The sequence below is a fragment of the Ovis canadensis genome, chromosome 17 (genome assembly GCF_042477335.2).
Source record: "Ovis canadensis isolate MfBH-ARS-UI-01 breed Bighorn chromosome 17, ARS-UI_OviCan_v2, whole genome shotgun sequence".
Classification (NCBI taxonomy): Eukaryota; Metazoa; Chordata; class Mammalia; order Artiodactyla; family Bovidae; genus Ovis; species Ovis canadensis.
Genome location: NC_091261.1, coordinates 63222208 through 63242804, shown reverse-complemented (window position 1 = coordinate 63242804; position 20597 = coordinate 63222208). Strand labels below are relative to the sequence as shown.

General features: G+C 40.3%; 1 protein-coding gene across 2 annotated transcripts in view; it reads left to right on the top strand.

Annotated features, from left to right (window-relative positions):
- The window catches only part of KNTC1 (kinetochore associated 1), a 69135-nt gene extending 53483 nt beyond the window's left edge, over positions 1–15652 (top strand). For both annotated transcript variants that reach the window (XM_069557755.1, XM_069557756.1), the window contains exons 51-64: positions 76–185; positions 2486–2532; positions 3929–4007; positions 5812–5930; positions 6310–6445; positions 7098–7193; positions 7575–7631; positions 9379–9433; positions 9742–9805; positions 10205–10334; positions 11412–11501; positions 11976–12121; positions 13150–13240; positions 14368–15652. In XM_069557755.1, coding sequence (XP_069413856.1) covers positions 76–185; positions 2486–2532; positions 3929–4007; positions 5812–5930; positions 6310–6445; positions 7098–7193; positions 7575–7631; positions 9379–9433; positions 9742–9805; positions 10205–10334; positions 11412–11501; positions 11976–12121; positions 13150–13240; positions 14368–14385 — 1238 coding nt within the window. In that variant the 3' untranslated portion in view covers positions 14386–15652. The remainder of the gene's footprint in view (positions 1–75; positions 186–2485; positions 2533–3928; positions 4008–5811; positions 5931–6309; positions 6446–7097; positions 7194–7574; positions 7632–9378; positions 9434–9741; positions 9806–10204; positions 10335–11411; positions 11502–11975; positions 12122–13149; positions 13241–14367) is intronic.
- Positions 15653–20597: the final 4945 nt, after the last annotated feature.

The following is a 20597-nucleotide window of genomic DNA, read 5'->3' as shown; positions in this document are numbered from 1 at the left end:
TTATCCTTTTGATTCCCTGGTATCTTGCATTGAAAACTTGGGGTCTTTTTTAATTCTTTATCTTGAATATCTTAGATATTCACACAGCTGCTAAAGAAATAGCTGAAGTCAATGAAATTAATTTGGAAAAAGTCTGGGACATGTTGTTGGAAAAATGGCTGTGCCCGTCTGCCAAACCTGGTGAAGTAAGTGCTTGCTTTGATGGTGTCTGTTGTTGAGTATGAGCCAGTGGCGTCTTCTCAAAGAAGAGGGTAATTATTTGTCTCGCCATGATATGACTTCTCATTAGAAGTACAGAATCTTAGAAGGAACATTTGAGCATTTTAATACCTTCTGTTATCTGATGAATTTTAATGAAGTTGTTTACTTTTTCTTTTCCTTTAAATATTATTTTGCAGCTAGTCTATCTTTTCTTTTTTCACTTGCCAGTATTTTTTTAATTGAAGTATAGTTGATACATTCTTCCTTTTAATTGATGATTTCAGATGAACTGTTATATAATAGAAGTGGCCTATGCTTAGAATTTAGGATCATATGATTATTTTTTATTTCAAAATAATTTTAAAGGTACAGAAAAGTTGCAAGAATAGTACAAAAGAATAGCTGTGTATCCTCCACCCAGATCTGTCAGTTTTTAAACATTATGCCACATCTGCTTCTTCATTCTCCCTATAATGTGTTTACCCATAACATTTTTTCTGAACCCTCTGAGAGTAAATTCCATGTGTCATGCCCCTTAACCCTTAATAATTAGGGGTATAATTCAAAGAGCAAAGATTTTTCTCTTATTGAACCACAGTATAATTATAAAAATCAGACACAATTTTGATACAGTATTGATAAAATACATATATGTATATGTTTGTATACTTGAATTTATGGTCCATGTTATAGTTTAACCAGTTGTGCCAATGATGTTCTTTACAGTAATTTTCTTCTCTGAGACCAGAATCTAATCCTGGATTATGTGTTGTATCTGTCACGTCTGTAATTTCTTTCACTCTAGAACAGTTCCATAACTTTTCTGTCTTTCATGACACTGACATTTTTGAACAGTTCGGGCTTGTTATTTTGTCAGTGGCCCCTCCCCTTGGGCTTTTCTGTGTCCTCATGATAAGACTGGAGTTTTGCATTTTGGGCAGTATGTTACCTGGGTGATAAGGTGTCCTTCCCAGGGTATGAGGTTTAGAGGCACATGATGCCTCTTTGCCCAAATAGAGGGTGTGAATTTAGATAATTTGGTTACACTGTTGTCTATTTCTCTCAGACACAGTTACTGTATTTCCTTTTGTAATTACTAAGGGAGGTGTTTTGAGACAGTGTAATATCCTTCTCTTCCAATTCCTCCCCAAACCACCCATAGCCCTGACTTAGTCTCTGTTGATGATTTTTTACTTAACTCTTTTATCTGTGCTGAGACTTTGTCTTTTTTGGAGGGTGCAGACTCTTTGGTTTGCAAAATGTCTCATTCTGGATTTATATTTCTGATGTTTCTCATGATTAGATTCAAGTTATGGATTTTTAGCAACAATATTCTATGGGTGATACATTTTCTTCAGTGTATCACGTAAGGAGACACATAATATCAGTTTTTTAGAAATAATATTAACATATAAATTCGTGATGGGATTCAGCAATCCAAATGCAAAATTTTCTGCACCGTTTCTTCTGAGTTTTCAGGGAGAACCTAATTAAGGAGATTCTGTAATTCTTCTGATCACCTAGGCAGGTATCCTTGGAAAAAAATTTATTTGTAAACAAATAGTATAACTGATGTGACATTAGCTTTAAGTGTTTACCAAGAGCAAGGACCATGTATCAGTGGAAACAGAAGAGTTAGAAGCATATCCAGGCCACGTAGAATCTACGGTAGACACTCAAACTCCCATGTTTTAACATAGGCATAAATCTGCAACACTAAACTGAAATCCCTGTGAGACTAGAAACTGTATTTATACACCTAATGCACCTTAATGCATTTCTGTGTAAGTCCCCTTAAATATATACTGAATGAATGGACAACTCATACAGTTCACAGTCCTTTCCTTTTAAAAGTTACCCAGTGAATGTAAACCCCAGGAGGACAAGAATATTTGTTGTGTTCACTCAGGGAGCCCATGTGCCCAGAATTATGCCTTGTGCATGGTAAGCACTCAGTATGTATTTGTTGACCGAATGAATTTGAGTAAACCCATTTTTAAAGCAAGAATCTTCTCATAAAGTGATGAATTACACTAATTTCTTATCTGTAAATGTAATTGTTTTAAAAATCTTTTTTTCCCCCTTTGTTGTCATCAAACATGGAGGTGCTGGGAGTTGAACCCCAGGCCTTGCACACGCTAAGCGTGTACTCGGCCACTGCACCACACCCCCTCCTGTAAATATAATTTTGCATGTTGGACTTTTTCATTTAATAGACTTTCATAAGCTTATGTAGTCAACCAATTTTCTTCTGTTTTTAACTTGTTTATCCACTTTTTCAAAGACACCATCAGAATTGTTTGAACTTCAAGAAGATGAAACGCTACGAAGGTATTCTTCCTTTACTTATTTGTCTACACCCTGTTCCCCAATAGGAATCTTACCAATGATTTTAAAACCAATGGTTTTAAAAAAGGCTTTCTTAGTATAACTCAGATCAGAACCTCTGAGAAGAATCAGTTCATTGACACATGACTATGAGTGTGTTTAAATATCTCCAGTCAAATAAATAAGAAACAACCAAGATCCAGAGTTTCTGAATCCTCTGTGAGTTCGTACATTTAGCAGAGAATGTACCATGAGCAAAGGAAAACTCTTATGTAGCCAGGACTCCGACCCCAGACTTGTACATGTTCTCTGTCCCTGTCGAGCTAGGCTGGTTCAGATATGGGCCACCAGGATTCCTTTTTCACTTCTAACCTAAGACTGAGACCCAGAAAGGCACACTGGTGTCACGTACTGTAAGTCTGATTGGTGATGGCTTGCTCTCTTGAGCAGACTCTTATCGTTGCTCCAATCAGAAAACATGGTAATCCATTAATGATGCTTGGCTTAGGCATGGGAGAGGGAGTGGTGGCATGCATGCCAGCTTCTTGCCATTTTGGTGTAGGCCAGAAGTGTCAATAGGTCGGGTTACTCATGAAGCTCTACACCCTACATCAGCCCTAGAGATCCGATAGTGAGAGAGGATATAGGAAGATAAATCCCAGAAAAGAATTTCTCCTGATCTGGGCAGAACTGGTCTAATACCCCTTCCAGGCTCTCCTTTCTCTGGGCACTCCCTCATCCTTTGTTAGTCCTTCAAGAGCAAGAACACATTTGTCTGAGCAAGAGGAAGCTCCTGGAGCATCTGACCGAAGCAGCCAGCATGGAAAGGCTTAGGGGGAATAGTTCATAGAGAAAACTCCCAAGATGGAGATCCCAGAGAGTAATTCATGGCAATTTCATAACTTCCTGTCTTTTCCCACTGGAATCTCTATCCCTTCTTCCTCCAATTTGCCTGATCCATCTTTCCCTTCTCTTGGGGGCCTGGGGGAAGGCAGGCAGTCTTCCCTGAGTCCCAAGGTTAAAATGTGCCACTAACAAGGTCCTATGAGTTAAAACACAAGTTTCCATGTATAGTGATGTTCAGTGTACTTTGCAGCTATGGTTTGTATTAATTTCTTAACCAGAGAGATTTAAACTATCAGAGGTTGCTTAGCCATTTTCTAGGTGAGAAGAGTGAGGCCTATCTTTTGTGTCTTTATTATCTTCTTTAGCTGTGAAGGAACCCAAGAACAGATTAAGCATCCTTTAAAGGGGAAAGTAAACAGTGGCCTTGACCCATAGCCCTTCAGGCCTTTGTTTGGGCTGTCTGATGCCGTTTTTTTATGGATAATAAAGCAAATCTCTTGTTTTGCTAATCAGTCACTAAATTAAAATCTAAATATAATAAATATTTTTTCAGAGTCCTGTATCTCCTTCTGTCTCGTCCAATCGATTATAGTTCAAGAATGCTGTTCATCTTTGCAACATCAGCCACAACCGTAAGCTCTAAAAACTTGGTTAAAACTCATCTTTGTATCTCATATCTCAGCTTAACATTTTTCCCCGTGTATTACTATTGACAGATGACTAACAATGCTTTCTCTGTACTTACTCGAACTACTCTGTCTTACTTTGTAGATGAGGTTTGTAGTATCTGCTGAGTTCCATTTAGTGCTGGCTGCAGCAACATCCTATTTTGCAAACTGAGTGGTACAACTGTTGGCTGTTCCCACGGGTTATCCACATTCACTGTCCTAACACCCTGGTCCAGTGTTAGTCACTCAGTAGTGTCCGATTCTTTGCAGTTACATGGACTGTCACCTACCAGGTTCCTCTGTCCATGAGATTTCCCAGGGAAGAATACTGGAGTGGGTTGCCATTTCCGTCTCCAGGGGATCTTCCCGACCCAGGGATTGAACCCGGGTCTCCCTCACTGCAGGCAGCCTCTACTGTCTGAGCCACCAGGGAAGCCCCCAGTCACATTCCTAATACCAGGGACTCCCAACCAGCAGGCCTGAGAGAAGTCTCAACCCTGGTCTCCAAGCCCTGCCTGACCTGTCGCACCCCCTCCCCGCTAAACTCTTAACTAGTCAGAACTTCCCCTCATCCGTAAAAACACGTGACTGACCTTCAGGCTTGTCTGTATAGGAATGCTCTCTGGGGAACTTTCCCGGCAGCCCAGAGGTTAGGGCTCTGCGCTCTCAGTACCGAAGGTTTGCTCTCTGGTCAGGGAGCTGAGATCCCACAAGCTACAGGGCGTGGTCAAAAAAAAAAAAAAGGTATTCTCTGAGGCAGTTGGAGCTGAGGGAAAGGAAAGATGTAGGTCAAAGGATGGAAGGAAGAAAGGGAAAGGCTAAGATGCTGATCGTTTGTCCTTGATGACAAGCTGTGGGAAGGAAATCCCTCTTTCTCTTGGCATCTTAGTTTATCTGATAGTTATCCTGGCAAGTAAGTAAAAATGATGTTCCTTGAAAAGTACCAGCTTCAGCTCCCAGCTCAGCCATACAAGTGCTTTTCCCTGAGAAAGTCATCGCACTGCCTTGTGTTTATGTGGACTTCCTATTGTGTCACGTAGACATTAATGAATACATTTTGATTAATTAATAACGTGTATGCAGACATGAACTCAGTTATATATTCAGGAGTTGAGGTTTAATAAAATGAACTTTTACTGCTTCATCAAGAACCCTCTTAAGTGGACATCTCTCTTGTTTTCAGTGCTGAAAATGTGAAGAATGCGGCGGCTGTCACAGCCGTTCCTACCGTTTACCCACCAGTGCTTTTGCAGCATGAGTGCACATACTGGGTTGGTCAAAAGTTTGTTCGAGTTTTCGATGTTAAATAACATCTTATGGGAAAAACCTAACCTGAACTTTTTGGCCAACCGGTATTAACAAAGTGTAAATGGTAGAGTCCATCATGGTATTATTATGAAAGTGGTTCTCACCCTGTTCTTTCTGAAAGACTGTGAGGAACCCTTCAGCCCCCAGGCAGGGTCCCATGGAACACAATTTGAGAACCACTGAACCCGCTCCCCCAAGGGCAAACATAGACTTTAATCTTTCTCTTTTTTTTTTCCCCCCTAATTTGGCCATGCACATGGCTTGAGGGATCTTAGTTCCCCCACAAGGGATTGAACTTGAGCCCTGGGCAGTGAAAGTGCAGAGCCCTAACCACTAGACTGCCAGAGAATTCCTGGCTTTAATCTTTTGAAAACCAATATGGCTCATGTCACCTAGGCTGAAGCTCAGTTACCCAACTAGAAGCCACGGGTGCAGCTCTAAAACCTCTTTGGTCTTACAGATGCTCAGCATGCACCAGCTCACTTTTGCCCACAGAACTCGAGCCCTGCAGTGTCTCCTCTATCTGGCTGACAAGGAAACGATAGAATCTCTCTTCAAAAAATCCATCGAAGAAGTAAAGTAAGTGGAATTTTTAAAATTGTGTTAATAGAAAACGGGTCACTCTTTGCAACCATAGGTTTTAAGCCTCTTAGTTCAGAATATTGCATTAGAGGGGGCTATGTCAACAAGATGCTCTTGTCTTGAGAGTCCTTATTCTGGCAGAGAGGAGATAGGCCCTGAAGAACATCTTGTCTCTCTCGAATCTTTGAGACTTTCAGAAACTGAGTGTTTTCTTCATTTTCCTCCAGTTGATTTCTTTCTAATATTTCTTGACTATATCTTAGAAGCCTCAAACAGACATGTAATAGACCAGTCCAATATTTCTAAGTGTTGGCTTTTATTTTAAACATAAATGTGGCTAGTGAGGAGATTCCCATTTCCTGCCTCTGTTTTCCAGATCTTACTTGAAATGTATAACTTTTCTGGCATCATTTGAGGTGCTGAATATCCCTATCACGTATGAATTATTTTGCAACAGCCCTAAAGAAGGAATGATTAAGGGTCTTTGGAAAAACCACAGCCACGAACCCATGGTATGTACACCGAGATACCTGCGGTGGCGGCCTCTATCCTCTCAGATGCTGCCTGCCCACCCCTCAGATCCCTGAAAGACGGATCCAAAGAAACCCTTGGTTCCTGAACAGGTTTGCTGCTCTGAGAGCTTTTCTGTTTTCCTCTCCTGGCAGGTGACATAGCAACTTGGAAGTCACCTTACCTCTCACCCAAAAGCCTAAGGCCTAAAGCCATCCCTTCCTACCAGTGCGGGGTGGTGGGGGGAACACTTCTTTAATCCCCCCAAGCCTATCTGTCCTCATCTAGACAGACTGTCCTTGTGCAGGAAGTTTTATTCCTCTTCCTTCTAGTTACCAGTGGGAGTTCAGTCTCTGAGGCAGCTGGAACCCAGGACAGGAAGGATATGGGGCCAACAGGCAAACTGTTCTGGGACGCAAGAAACAAAGGGGGGAGGAGGAGGAGCCTGAGATGCTGTTTGTGAGTCCGTAACATCGAGAAAGAAAAATGATTTTTTTTTTCTTTCCCTAGACAGATGAGGGTCTTCATTGAAATTAGGCAATAGACACAGGTTGGCTGTAAGCATATTTTGTCTTCAGCTATCCTACCTTTTCCAAAGATGGTTGAATTTACTGGGGTCTTGAAACAGTATGATTTTTTTTCCCCCTGCTTCAGGCAGTAAAGTTGGTGACTGAGCTTTGTTTAGAATACAAAATCTATGACCTGAAGCTTTGGAATGGACTCTTGCAAAAGCTTCTTGGCTTCAATATGGTAAGTAAAACTCAGTGCCCTAGACTGCGGTATATTTTAAAGATTTTGCACAGCACCTCCTAAACATTTTGCACTGATACTTGTTACTGAACAGATGTATGCAGAAAATGTTCACTCTCATTTGGTTCATGCCCAACTTAAAGAATATGGCATGAGGCCAGAGAAAGTGTAGCCTCAAAACTGACATAAATTTCATTAGAAACAAACAGAAGATTCCCTGACATCTTTTGATGTTTGTGGATTTATAGGTGACCTTCTCTGGCGACCCTCAGAGAAGATACATTTTCCTGATATTCTTTGTGAAAGTTTCAGACTCCTAGATTGGACTTTGGAATTTTTTATTTGGGTAATCTTCAGAACTTTTCTGTTTTATTTTTTCAGATTCCTTATCTAAGGAAGGTTTTAACAGCCATTTCTAGCATCTATCCTCTGTGGCAGGTATGTAGTTTTCTAAAATAAATTTTATAGAATTTAATCTTTAGACCCACTGACCTCGTGACTCACAGGTACCCTGGATGAAGTAGTCAGTTCCTCAGTGAAGCTGCAGGGTTCTGTTCCTTTAAAATGGTGCCTGGACCAGGAATACTCAGCTCAAACTTTGCCTTCCCCAAGACATCACTTCCCCCAGTCCTCTAGGCCTCATGAATCACATCTCCATTTATGCCCTTAAAACACATGGGCGCAACTATAACACTGGTCATGATATAATTTATTTATTTTAAAAACGTTTATTAACTTATTTATTTGGCTGCATCAGGTCTTCGTTGCAGCATTTGGGCTCAATAGTTGTGGCATTTGGGCTTAGTTACCCAGCAGCATGTTGGATCTTAGTTCCCTGATCAGAGATAGAACCCCTGTTCCTTGCATTGCAAAGCAGATTCTTAACCACCAGACACCAGGAAAGTCCGGTATAAATTATTTTAATCACACATGTGACTGCCCATCTTGGACTTTGAAGATTCCTAAAGTCAGAAACCCTGTCTGATCCATCTTTTCTGAATTTCACGTGTTGTTACATACACAATCACTATACATATATGTGATACATATAATATATAATATGTGAGTGCTGAGTCACTTCAGTCATGTCTGACTCTTTGTGACCCTACGGACCATAGCCCACCAAAAAAATATATTTTACTTTTAGTTTAATAACTTAGAACATATGCTAAGTAAAACATGAAAATTTTCCTTTACTACTTCCCTTCATAACCTCCCCAGGAGTGACTACTGTTCTTTGTTCTCTTCTAGAGTTTTCCTATTATCATATAAGCAGGTGTATGTATACATGCATGTGTATATTGTGTGTGTGTGTGTATGTATTCATTTTTGTACATATAAATTAAGTCACATTATAGTTGAAGTGTTTTTTTCCATGTAACGATGATATCTTGAAGATTGTTTCCTATTAACACGTACAGATCTCCTTTTTTATTGAGATATAATTCACACGTAAAATTTACCCTTTTAAAGTATACAATTAAGTGGCTTTTAGTATATTCACAGACTCACAGATAGAGAATACAAAGAAGTGATTACCCAGAGAGAAACGGGGAGTGGCAAATTAAGGATATAGGACTAAGAGAGAGAACTGCTGTGTATAAAACAGATAAGCAGGACTTCCTTGGTGATCTAGTGGCTAAGGCTGCACTTCCAATGCAAGGGGCCTCGGTTCAATCCCTGGTCAGGGAACTAAATGCCACAACTAAGAGTTCACATGCACAGTGAAGATCAAAGATCTTTCATGCCGCATCTAAGACCCAGTACAGCCAAAATAATAAAAATAGATAAACAGCATGGACATATTACATAGCATACAAATTATAACCATTATCTTATAATAATCTTTAGTGGAGGATAATCTGTAAAAATACTGAGTCACGATGTTGCATACTTAAAACTAATATTATCAATCAACTATATTTCAGTTTTTAAAAATATAAATGAGAGTATTTTGTAGAGCAAAAAACAATAATAATAAATAAGCCAGGATTATGTGTTAATATCCTAAAATATATAGTATGAGGAATATTCTAGAATCTTGATGATCTAGAACAGGGAGCTAGCAACTTAAGATTTTGGTCTTAAGGTCAAGAATATAAGCTCTAAATGTATATGGTTCTGTGACTGCAAAACAGTTCATAAGATCCCAGACATGAGTTCTATAATACACGTGTTTCCACAGGTTCCCTACTTCAGCAGAGCTTGGCAATGTGTGGTTCAGATCCCACTACTTTCAGGTATTTTTCTGTCCCCTGAAATGTTGACAGTAGCATTTTATAGTTTTGTGTATAGACACATTATTGGGTTTGTTTTGGTTTCTTTGTGTGTGTGTGTTTTAGTGTGGACCATTTTTAAAGTCTTTCTTGAATTTGTTACAATATTGCTTCTGTTTTTTATGTTTTGGGTTTTTGGCCACAAGGCCTGCGGGGATCTTAGCTCCCCAACCAGGGTTCAAACCTGTGTCACCTGCGTTAGAAGGCAAAGTCTTAACCGGTGGACCACCAGGGAAGTTCCTAAACACATTATTGTTGCTTTTTATTTTCAGCCTCTTGTCCTTTAAGCCCCAGTCAGCTGTCAGATTGTTGTGAGAGTCTCATTGCTGTTCTAGAGTAAGTAAAATATTTTTCCTACCCCCAAATCAAATTTGTTGCTTATAAAATTCCTTTCTAATAAACATACCTTATGAGTAATGCCTTTTTCCTAGGAAGTTAAGCACACCACGTGATTGAAGATAAAATATCTCTATTATTTTTACAGTGTCTACTTTATGTGCAGTGCAGCTAATGAACTTATATTCAGTACGCATTCTCTAAAATTTGTACCTAGGTTTTTTTTTTTTGTTTTTTTTAAATTTGTACCTAGTTTTAATGTAAATGTAGAGTACCTTTTGTGACTACTGTAAATCATATAGTTACGTCATAGATTTTTAGTCTTCTAAGTATTTGTTGCTCGACATGTATAGACTTGAATCTGACAGGTTATTAACTAATTAACATGCTCTCTTGAAGATGTCCAGTTTCAGATGACCTCGACATGATCAGAGTGGCCAGACAGTATGTCCAGTTAGAGCTTCCAGCTTTTGCATTAGCGTGTCTAATGCTCATGCCCCACTCAGAAAAAAGGCGCCAGGAAATAAAGGTATCTGACAAATTACTAATCTGGGGCTGCCAAGGAGGTGGAAGGTCTCACATTGCATGTCCCCTGCCAAAGATTGCAGTTTCTTTTCATCAAACCTGTAAAGCATGAGTAGGATAGGTTTGTGTTGGGGTCTAGTGGGACGTATGACTGAAAGATAGATGAAGGCTCATCTTGGAAAGCCTTAAGAGGAGTTTGGACCTTATTCTCTATCAGTGGAAAACAGTGAATTTTCCTGCAAGTGCAAAGTGAAATGCTCAGGCGGTATTTAGAAGGAAGTGATCCACTTGGGCTTGGTCAGAAGAGAGAGGGAGCAAGAAGTAAAACTCCTAGGAAGCCCTTGCATTTGGATAGAAATTCATCTCACCTGATGCACGTACAACAGCCTCGTGACTAGGCCAGGGAAGCTTGAGGAGGTGAGTGCCCATAGGAGGGTGGTGGCAACAAAAACAGACCAGAGGAAGATGGCTTGCGTGCAGCTTGACTTGGTGATTAGTCGTGGAAAATAGAAAAGTCAGGTTGTGTGTGGGTGTCTAACAAAGGCACATGAGCATTCTGAGGACAGAACTTTTAAAAATAGCTCCCGTCCCCTTTATACTATAGAATAAATAGAACAAAGCATTTTGAACTGTTTTATAATGATTTCCCCATGGGTAGATAAGCCAGTTCATAAAGATCTATATAAATGAACATACATATTTTTTATTTGTCACTTGCTCTATTTGTTTCATTTTTTTTTTCAAAGCCATCTGTGCCTATCCTTGACTTTCTTCTCTTTTGACTAGTCTTAAACTCATTTGTTGATGCTTTTCAGAGTTTTAGTATTTAAATAGATTCCTTCTAGCACTTAGGATGACAAAATGTTTATTAAACAGCTCTTTGCTGTTGAAATAGTTATTTGTAAAATGCTTTCTCCTTACTTCAGTAATTTTGATGTTGTTGATGGAGGCGGTCTTTTTTCTGTACTAGATACGCTTTAAGATATTTCAAATGTAAATACGAAAACCTTCCAGGTTTGACAGAAATTAGTAGTGATTATACTTTTCTATTAATTATATTTTGATTTTTTTTTTTCTCCAGAATTTTCTGGGCTCGTGTGACCCTCAGATCATTTTACAGCAATTAGAGGAGCATATGAATACTGGCCAGTTGGTAGGGTTTTCACATCAAGTAAGTGGCAGTTTCCTCTCCCTTTTGTTATGAAAAATTTGTTATTGGGAGGTAATCAATTTTCCCCAAACCAAGATTAAGCTGAAAAGTCACCATCTCCATCTGTTTGTTAATGTATACAATTACGTCGCTTTCATTAAAGCCTCAGTAAATTTTTAAGTCAGAGACCCTGGGTGTCCTGTTTACTTCTGTGCACAGTGGAAAATCTGTAGCCTTCAATGCTTGTCACTGTGAATAGATTTTCCTCAAAAAAAGAATCCCGAAGTGCTTAACAACAATAACTTTTAATTTATTCACTGTATGCTGAAATAGGCCAAAGCAGTCCCCCCCATCCCCCAGCCCTCTCCCTCAAAAGGAAGGCTTAGTCACAGTGCAGTGATAATTAAACATCTAATTGTCAGAAATGCTTTGGTATTGAAGGAGACAACTGGCATTTAACACATTTTGAATATAATGATACCTGTTATTTTATAGATTAGAAGTCTGGTGCTGAAAAATATCATAGATAAGAAGGAGTTTGGGATTTTGGCAAAGACAAAATACTTTCCAGTGTTGAAATCACACATGATGAATACCAACAACATCACTGAACTTGTAAACTATTTGGCAGATGAATTAAGGTAAGTTGATAAAATTTTTTTTTAAACAACTTAATGTAAAAAAAAAAAAAACCTTAATGTAGAATATCCTAAAATTTATCTTTACTTTGGAGGAAGATATCAAATAATTATAAAGCTATTTGTTTGTAATTAAAGGCTCTGAATATTAAACCGTAGCATCACTACATTATGCATACCATACTGCTAACACATACTCAGAAGTAGCTGTTTTGTAACCCAGTCTCTTGGAACATGAACTTGGAATCAGACAATTAATCAAGCTGCCTGAAATCCCAAAATAGGTATCTCACAGTCCTACTCTAAAACCCAACATTACAACTTTACTCCTTAGACACTTGACTAGAGGCAATGACAACATCATTTTTGCTAAGCTTATCTAATTTTCCAGTACCCACAAGCTTAGAAATAGTATCCCTTGGGATGGTGTTGGGAGCAGATTTGGAAATTAAAAAGAAGGGCAAAATGAGTTGACACTGAAGAAAGAGAAAGCTCAGTCAGGACTGAAATGTTTCCGGATCCATCCCTACATTTGTTTGGTCTAACTGTGCGGATCCCTGGGAACTGCCTCTTTCTCAGTACCATGCCATGGATTTCTTTTTCTTTTCTTTTTTAAATTTTTATTTCTTATTTGGTTGCACCAGGTCTTAGTTGCAGCATACAGGATCTTTAGCTATGGCATGTGGGATCAGCATGTGGGATCTTAGTTCCCTTTCCAGGGATCAAACCCTGGTCCCCTGCATTGGCAGCATGGAGTCTAAGCCACTGGATCACCAGGCAAGTCCGATACCATGGACTTCTTTCTGCTTGTTTACCACCTGTGATCCAGCCATAATTAGAGGTTGTCATTTATGAACAAGTAATATTTTTTGAGGTAACGTTGATATATATATACTAAGCTGCACGTGCTTTAGGTGTGTCATTTGATAAATCTTGATGTGCACCTGTGAAGCCATTGCCATAGTCGAGATGGCAGACCTGCATATCACCCCCACATTTTCCTCATGCCCTTCTTCTCTTTGGTTTCATAGTTTAGATGACGCATCAGTCTTTATAACTGAATATTACAAGCATTGTGGGAAGCCCATACCACCAGGCACCACTCCCTGTGAAACTCTGAAGGTAAATCTGGCCCGAGTTACTGGGTTTTAACCTGACACCATTTCTATTTCTAGGGTCTTGATATTGAGCCAGCCTGTTCTGAAGATAGATGTATTTTTATGTGCAACTGCCTGTATTTTCACAGTTCACTTTTTGTGTGACAGAGTCCCAGACTCGGAATCAAAGGCCTTGGTTCTACTCATTTGTGCCAGGAAGCAGCCATTTGGCCTCAGGCCAGTTGCTGTACCTGAGTGGCCTGTGGTTTTCAGATCTGGCCCTCCCAGCCTTTCAGGTGCTCTCAAGAATCACGACTCCTTGTGGAGTCTTGTTTTTAATACAGGAGCAGGTGACAAACCAAGTTTTATTGTATTTACTTATTTGGCTGCACCTCGAAGCTTGTGGGATCTTAGTTCCCCACCAAGGGACTGAACCCCGGGCCCACGGCAGTGCAAGTACAGAGTCCTAACCACTGGATCACCAAACTAAATTTCAAAGCACATTGATTAATGTTGTGCTGGAGTTTCCATCACTTTTATTTCTTTTTCTTTAATTAGCTAAGACATATATGTCCAGTATAGAAAAACAAAAATCTGCCGGAGAAAACAATAATAATAACAAAAAAACTGAACACTTGAAATCTCAGTAACCAGAGATAAGATCACTGTTAACATGTTCATGTGCATTCTCCCAAATGCTTTTGTGTATAAAAACCGCACATAAATCATTTTTAGTCTTGTTCTGAACTTAAGTATAAGGTAAAATTTTTCATTTTGATCTTGTTTTGGTAGTTTTAGTAAACATAATTAGGTTATTGTGGTTTTTTCTTCCATTGGTCCAGATCAAGCATATTAAAATATTTAGCCTACATTTTGTTAACATCCATTAGTAACTTCCTTTGTTCATTTCCAGTCTATTGTGATCAATGGCGTAAGATTACTTTTTTCAAAAAGGGAGAGTATTGATTCAGGAGGCAAGTTTGTGGCCCTTAGAATGTATCTGTTTTTCTCTGATCATAGTTGTCTAAAATGCAAAATAACCTCATACATAGATTTTTAGCAATATAGTTAAGCCTTTTCTGTAGTTTGTCAAACAATTTTCTGTTTAAAACACTGACACTCATAAAAATGCTTGTGTTTCTTCCCATTTAGATGTTTAATGGATCCTAATAGATCAAAGTTTTTTCAAGAAGAACAAGAAGTTTGGAATCTGTTAATAACTGACACTATTTATTACAGTTTTTAAATTGTGCAATCTGTGTGCAATAGCTATTGTCAAATATTCCCCAAGAAGTAATAACTAAGATGCTTAATAACAGCAGAACTGCCTGATAAACAACTCATGTCCCAAATTAATAAATCTTTTCCTTGCCAGTTACGTGCATAACTTGTAGAGACTCTGTTTTTTTGTACTCTATATGAAGAAAAGTATTTTGTTCTCCCAATAAGTAAAGCAACTGCTTACATCCTTCTCTTCCACCAATGTAAATAAGAATATCAGTCTCTTTTTTTTTTTAAGTCTTTATTGAATTTGTCACAATATCGTTTCTGTTTTATGTTTTGGTTTCTTGGCCACAAGGCGTGTGGGATCTTAGCTCCCCGACCAGGGATCAAACCTATGTCACCTGCATTCGAAGCTGAAGTCTTAACCACTGGACCGTCAGAGAAGTCCCAGAATATCAGTCTTTTTAACTGATAGTCATTCGAGTAAATATGTCTATAATCTTTGCTGCCGTGTGTATCCATCAGTGGCCAGCCAGATGTACAGAAACCACTCTAGATAGTTGAAGCGGAGAAGGATTGAGTGTCAGGAACTGATTACAGAGGTGTCAAGAGGACTGAAAGGCAAAAGGGAGATGAAGAAGGGGCACTGGAGAAGCCGAAGGGAAGGGGCTATTAGGCCTAACATCAGAACCTGCCTTTGGGGACTTCCCTGGCAGTCCAGTGGTGAAGACTCAGTGCTTCCCATGCAGGGGGCTCGGCTTCCATCCTTGGTCTGGGAACTAAGATTCTGCAGCAGCACATAAAGTGGGAAAAAAAAGAGAAGAAGCTGCTTTGGCTCTGAGCCGGGGATGCTGCTGTTCCAGAGACTGAGCCTCCTCCCCCTGGCACTGCTGCCCCTGCAGCCCTTGGTTATCCTCCGCTAGTGCTGCACTGCCAAGCCCCCCCTCCAGTAGGAAAAAAAAACAGCAGCATTTTGCTTTCAGCAACCTTCTAATTCCCGTGCCTGTGCCAAGAAATGACAGAGCTAAACAGAAGCCATCTGGCAAGGAGCCTGAGAGATGAAGGCTGCAGGCTGTAAGCCCCTGGCAGGACAGGAAGGAAGCTGGCTGGAAGGGCTGCGTGAAGCTGCAAACCTTCCACCCAGCACACAGAAATGTTAATCACACTTCTTTTGGTTCTACTTGTGAATAAACTGGAGCTGATAATACTAGAATTCATTTGCCTTTGTTTGGCTTGTTGAGAAAAATGTTTCTGTATAGGAAAGTCAACGTAATACGATTAAAAACATGGGTTTTGGATAAATAACAAGTCTGGGTTTGACCTCCCTGGTTCCATCACCTACTGTGATTTCCAAAGGTCTTCAGGAAACCTTATTCCTACCAGAAACAGATGTCTCCTTTACTGCATCCTCCCAAAAGGTGGGCAGTTTTTCTTTTTAAAACTTTTTGCTAATTTGATCAGTGAAAATAGTGTCTCGGTATTTACGTTTGTATTTCTTTAGCATCTATGTGATTAATCCTTAAGAAAACTAATTATAAGGCTGAGCTCACAAGTAGAGCCTGTGATTGTTATTCTTGGGCATAAATGTGCAAGGAACAAAAGGGTCATGTGGTGGCACTAGAACGTAACAAATGGAAATGACCATTCCGCTTCATCAGCAGTCGCCAACCTTTTTGGAACCAGGGACTGGTTTTGTGGAAGATAGTTTTTCCACAAATGGGGGTTGGGGAGTGGGTGTGGTTTCGGGATGATTCAAGCACATTACATTTATTGTGCGCTTCATTATTATGACATTGTGATGTATAATGAAGTAATTACATAGCTTACTATAATGCAGAATCAGTGGGAGCCCTGAGCTTGTTTTCTTGCGCTCAAGCAGTAATGCGAGCAATAGGGAGTGGCAGTAAATATAGATGAAGCTCCACTTGCTCGCCCGCTGCTCACCTCCTGCTGTGTGGCCTAGTTCTTAACAGGGCACCTGCCGGTACTGGTCCACGGCCCAGGGGGTTGGGGACGCCTGCACTTCCTGGGCTCAAGCTGGGCTAAAAAGGATTTCTTTCTCCATCTTAACACTGGTTTCATTGTTCAGAGTAAAGTTCTGGATGTTAACTAGATTTATTGTGGTGATCACTTCATCAAATATACAAATAATGAGTTATGTACACCTGAAACTATTATTACATGTCAGTTATCCGTCAATACAATAAAATAATTTTAGATTAGAAATCATATCAAGTTGGTGGAAGATGAATAGACATGCACACAAGTTCTGATAGGGAGCAGGTTAGCTTTTTTATTTTTTAAGCTTATTTTATTTTTCGGCTGTGGTGGGTCTTCGTTGCTGCATTCAGGCTTTCTCTAGTTGAGGCGAGCAGGGTCTACTCTTCGTTGCAGTGTTTAGGCTTCTCATTGCAGCCGCTTCTCTTGTTGAGGAGCACAGGCTCTAGGCACACAGGCTTAGTAGTTGTCATGCAAGGGGTTAGTTACTCCTCAGCATGTGGAATCTTCCAAGACCAGGGATCAAACCCCCGTGGCCCTTGCATCATCAGGCAGTTTCTTAACCACTATATCACCAGGTAAGCCCACAGGTTAGCTTTTAATATGCCCATGAAGTGGTTTTTTGCTATTGGGCTGGAAGAAGCACAAGCTGGAATCAAGATTGCCGGGAGAAATATCAATAACCTCAGATATGCAGATGACACCACCCTTATGGCAGAAAGGGAAGAGGAACTAAAAAGCCTCTTGATGAAAGTGAAAGAGGAGAGTGAAAAAGTTGGCTTAAAGCTCAACATTCAGAAAATTAAGATCATGGCATCTGGTCCCATCACTTCATGGCAAATAGATGGGGAAACAGTGGAAACAGTGTCAGACTTTATTTTGGGGGGGCTCCAAAATCACTGCAAATGGTGACTGCAGCCATGAAATTAAAAGATGCTTACTCCTTGGAAGAAAAGTTATGACCAACCTAGATAGCATATTCAAAAGCAGAGACATTACTTTGCCAACAAAGGTCCGTCTAGTCAAGGCTCTGGTTTTTCCTGTGGTCATGTGTGGATGTGAGAGTTGGACTGTGAAGAAAGCTGAGCACTGAAGAACTGATGCTTTTGAACTGTGGTGTTGGAGAAGACTTTTGAGAGTCCCTTGGACTGCAAGGAGATCCAGCCAGTCCATTCTGAAGGAGATCAGCCCTGGGTGTTCTTTGGAAGGAAAGATGCTAAAGCTGAAACTCCAGTACTTTGGCCACCTCATGCGAAGAGTTGACTCATTGGAAAAGACTCTGATGCTGGGAGGGATTGGGGGCAGAAGGAAAAGGGGACGACAGAGGATGAGATACCTGGATGGCATCACCGACTTGATGGACATGAGTTTGAGTGAACTCCGGGAGATGGTGATGGACAGGGAAGCATGGCATGCTGCGGTTCATGGGGTTGCAAAGGGTCGGACATGACTGAGTGACTGAACTGAAATATATTTGAATTTAAGTTCAAATACATAATTAGGATCTTTTTTATTATTATATCTATTGTATTTTTATTAGCCATGACCATTATTTTTATTTTCCACTCATCTCCATACAGCCATTCTCCATCCCCTTCTCTAAGCATATTCTAAAAACTCAGGCTCAGTGGTTGTGGCTCATGGGCCTGAGAGTTCATGGGCTCAGTAGTTGTAGTACACAGGCTTAATTGCTCCGAGGCATGGAATTCTCCCAGACCAAGGATCGAACCCATGTCCCCCATACTGGCAGGCACATATATCCACTGCACCACCAGGCATGTCAGTAGACAAAGATCTTGATGAAACTTTAAAATTTTTATATTCTGGGACTTCCTGGTGGTCCAGTAATTAAGACTCCATGCTTCCACTGCAGGGGTGCTGGTTTGGTCCCTAGTCGGGGACTTAAGATCCCCACATGCCCATGTAGCACTGCCCCAAAAATTATATTTTAAGACAAGAAACATTGAAACGAAACTTTATCTGCTTGTGTTGGCCTCCTCCCTCCCCTCCAGCATGCACTGTGCATCATTATGCATCAACCAGACCTACCCTGTGGCAGAAATACCCGCTCAGCCATAAAACCCAATTTTTCTTCTGGCACTAGCCATGTAACTAGAAGATACCATTCCTTTCTCAGTCCTATAAAGTGTCATGATGACCCACCACTCACATCGTATGTGCAGATATCTTCAGTGAGTGCTATGTAAAATGCCAATATGTTGGTTTCCTTATAATGATTGGTTCAGTACAGACTGGTCAGACCTAATGGAATTTTTTAACTTAAATGCTTATGACCTTATTGATGTTACTAGCTATATTATATGTATTCTGCCTAATTCACAAGATTATTGTTTCTTGCATGGCCAAATGTGTGATTGGTCCTCAGATAAAATGAATGATGACTAGGTGACTTTGAGATGATGGATAATATTGTTCTACAAGATCAACGATTGTAATAGTGTAGCTCTAGATATGGAAAGAAGCAACAGAAAGAACCATTTTCTAGACCATAGCAGACCAGTAAGAGGTAGTGCAGAGGCCTTTGGTTATAGTTAATAGGGCCTAGTCCAGTAACGTCTGCGTGTGTGTGCTCAGTCATGTCTGTCTGTGACCCCATGGACTGTAGGCCCCCAGCTTGTGTGTGTGAGTGTGTGTGTATATGCACGCTCAGTCATGTCTGACTGACTGTGACCACATGGACTGTAGCCCATCAGGCTCCTCTGTCCATGGAATTCTCCAGTCAAGAATATCAGAGTGGGTTGTCATTTCCTTCTCCAAGTCCAGTAGTAACACAGCACCCTGCCCCCTACAAAAAGGAAAAAAGGCCCATCAATGAAATCCACACCTGACCTGGAAATGAACATTCCTAGCATTGTGGGACAAATTGGTCACAAAATACCTTCCAAACCTTGATTGCAATTAAGACTGAAAGAAAGGAGTTATAAAATAAAGAATGGTGCCCACCATCCAGTTCTACAAAAATCAAGTCATTAACTGCTATAGTCACTGACCTACAATACACCCCGAAAGGAATTCAGGGCCAAGATCAAGCTGATCTTTGTGCTCTGGGAAAACTGGCAGAACTGGCCCTCAGATTGTTAGATATTTTCAGGAGAGAATTTTGTAAACCCAGTTTCTCATCTTCCTATACTTGGAAAGGCACTAAACTTGCTATGGTGTCTGTTCCTGGTAACTAACCGCAACCTTCTACCAGTATGTCTGATAGATTTCATGTTCCCCTTCACTGAAATCACATATATACTAACCTCCCCCTTACCTCTTTGGAATCGCCCTCAGAGCTATCTGAGTCACTGTCTCCCAACCTATAATCCTTAGATTAGTTGGAGTAAAAATTTTCATTTCTTTCTTATACTATTGATTTTTTTCATCAAATACTCTCTAGGAAGATTTTCTATATTAAAAAAAAAAAAAAAAAAGGTTATTTAAGACTTCCCTGGCAGTTCAATGGTTAAGACTGTTTCCACTGTAGGAGGTGTGGGTCTGATCCCTGGTCAGGAAATTAAGATCCTCCAGGCTGCTTGATGCAGCCAAAAATTTTAAAAAAGTAAACAGTTCTCAGTAGATCTACCAGGAAAAGTCACCCCTCTTTGGAGGGTCACATTCTTTTCCTTAATTTGGCTGCACCAGGTCTTCGTTATGGCATGCAGGATCTTTAGTTGTAGCATGCGAACTCAGCCATGTAGTTCCCTGACGAGCGGTGGAACCCAGGCCCCCTGCCTTGGGAGCACAGAGTCCTAGCCACTGCACCACCAGGGAAGTCCAGGGTCACATTTTTTAAAGCACAGTGTTTAAAAACTGGGTCTCGGTTGCAGCCCAGTATTTCCTGCCCATATACACCATGACTTACATGTGGATCCAGTCCACCTACCTTTCTAGCCTCAGTGTTCCCACTCTTCCCCTTTCTCTGGCCAGCCTCTCCCCTTCCCCAGTCACTTACTAGGCCATAACCATATTTACTTCCTTCCCAAAACTATTAAAAGTTAACCTTTGTCGCCTTCTCTATTGATCATCTCACGATTCATTAATTTGTCCCCAAACCTTAGAACTGTGCCTCATGTAGGAGACTTTTAATAGGTCTGTATGAGATAAGTAAATTCTGGCTACCCATTTTTCAGGGTAAAATTCCTTCCTTGAATGTT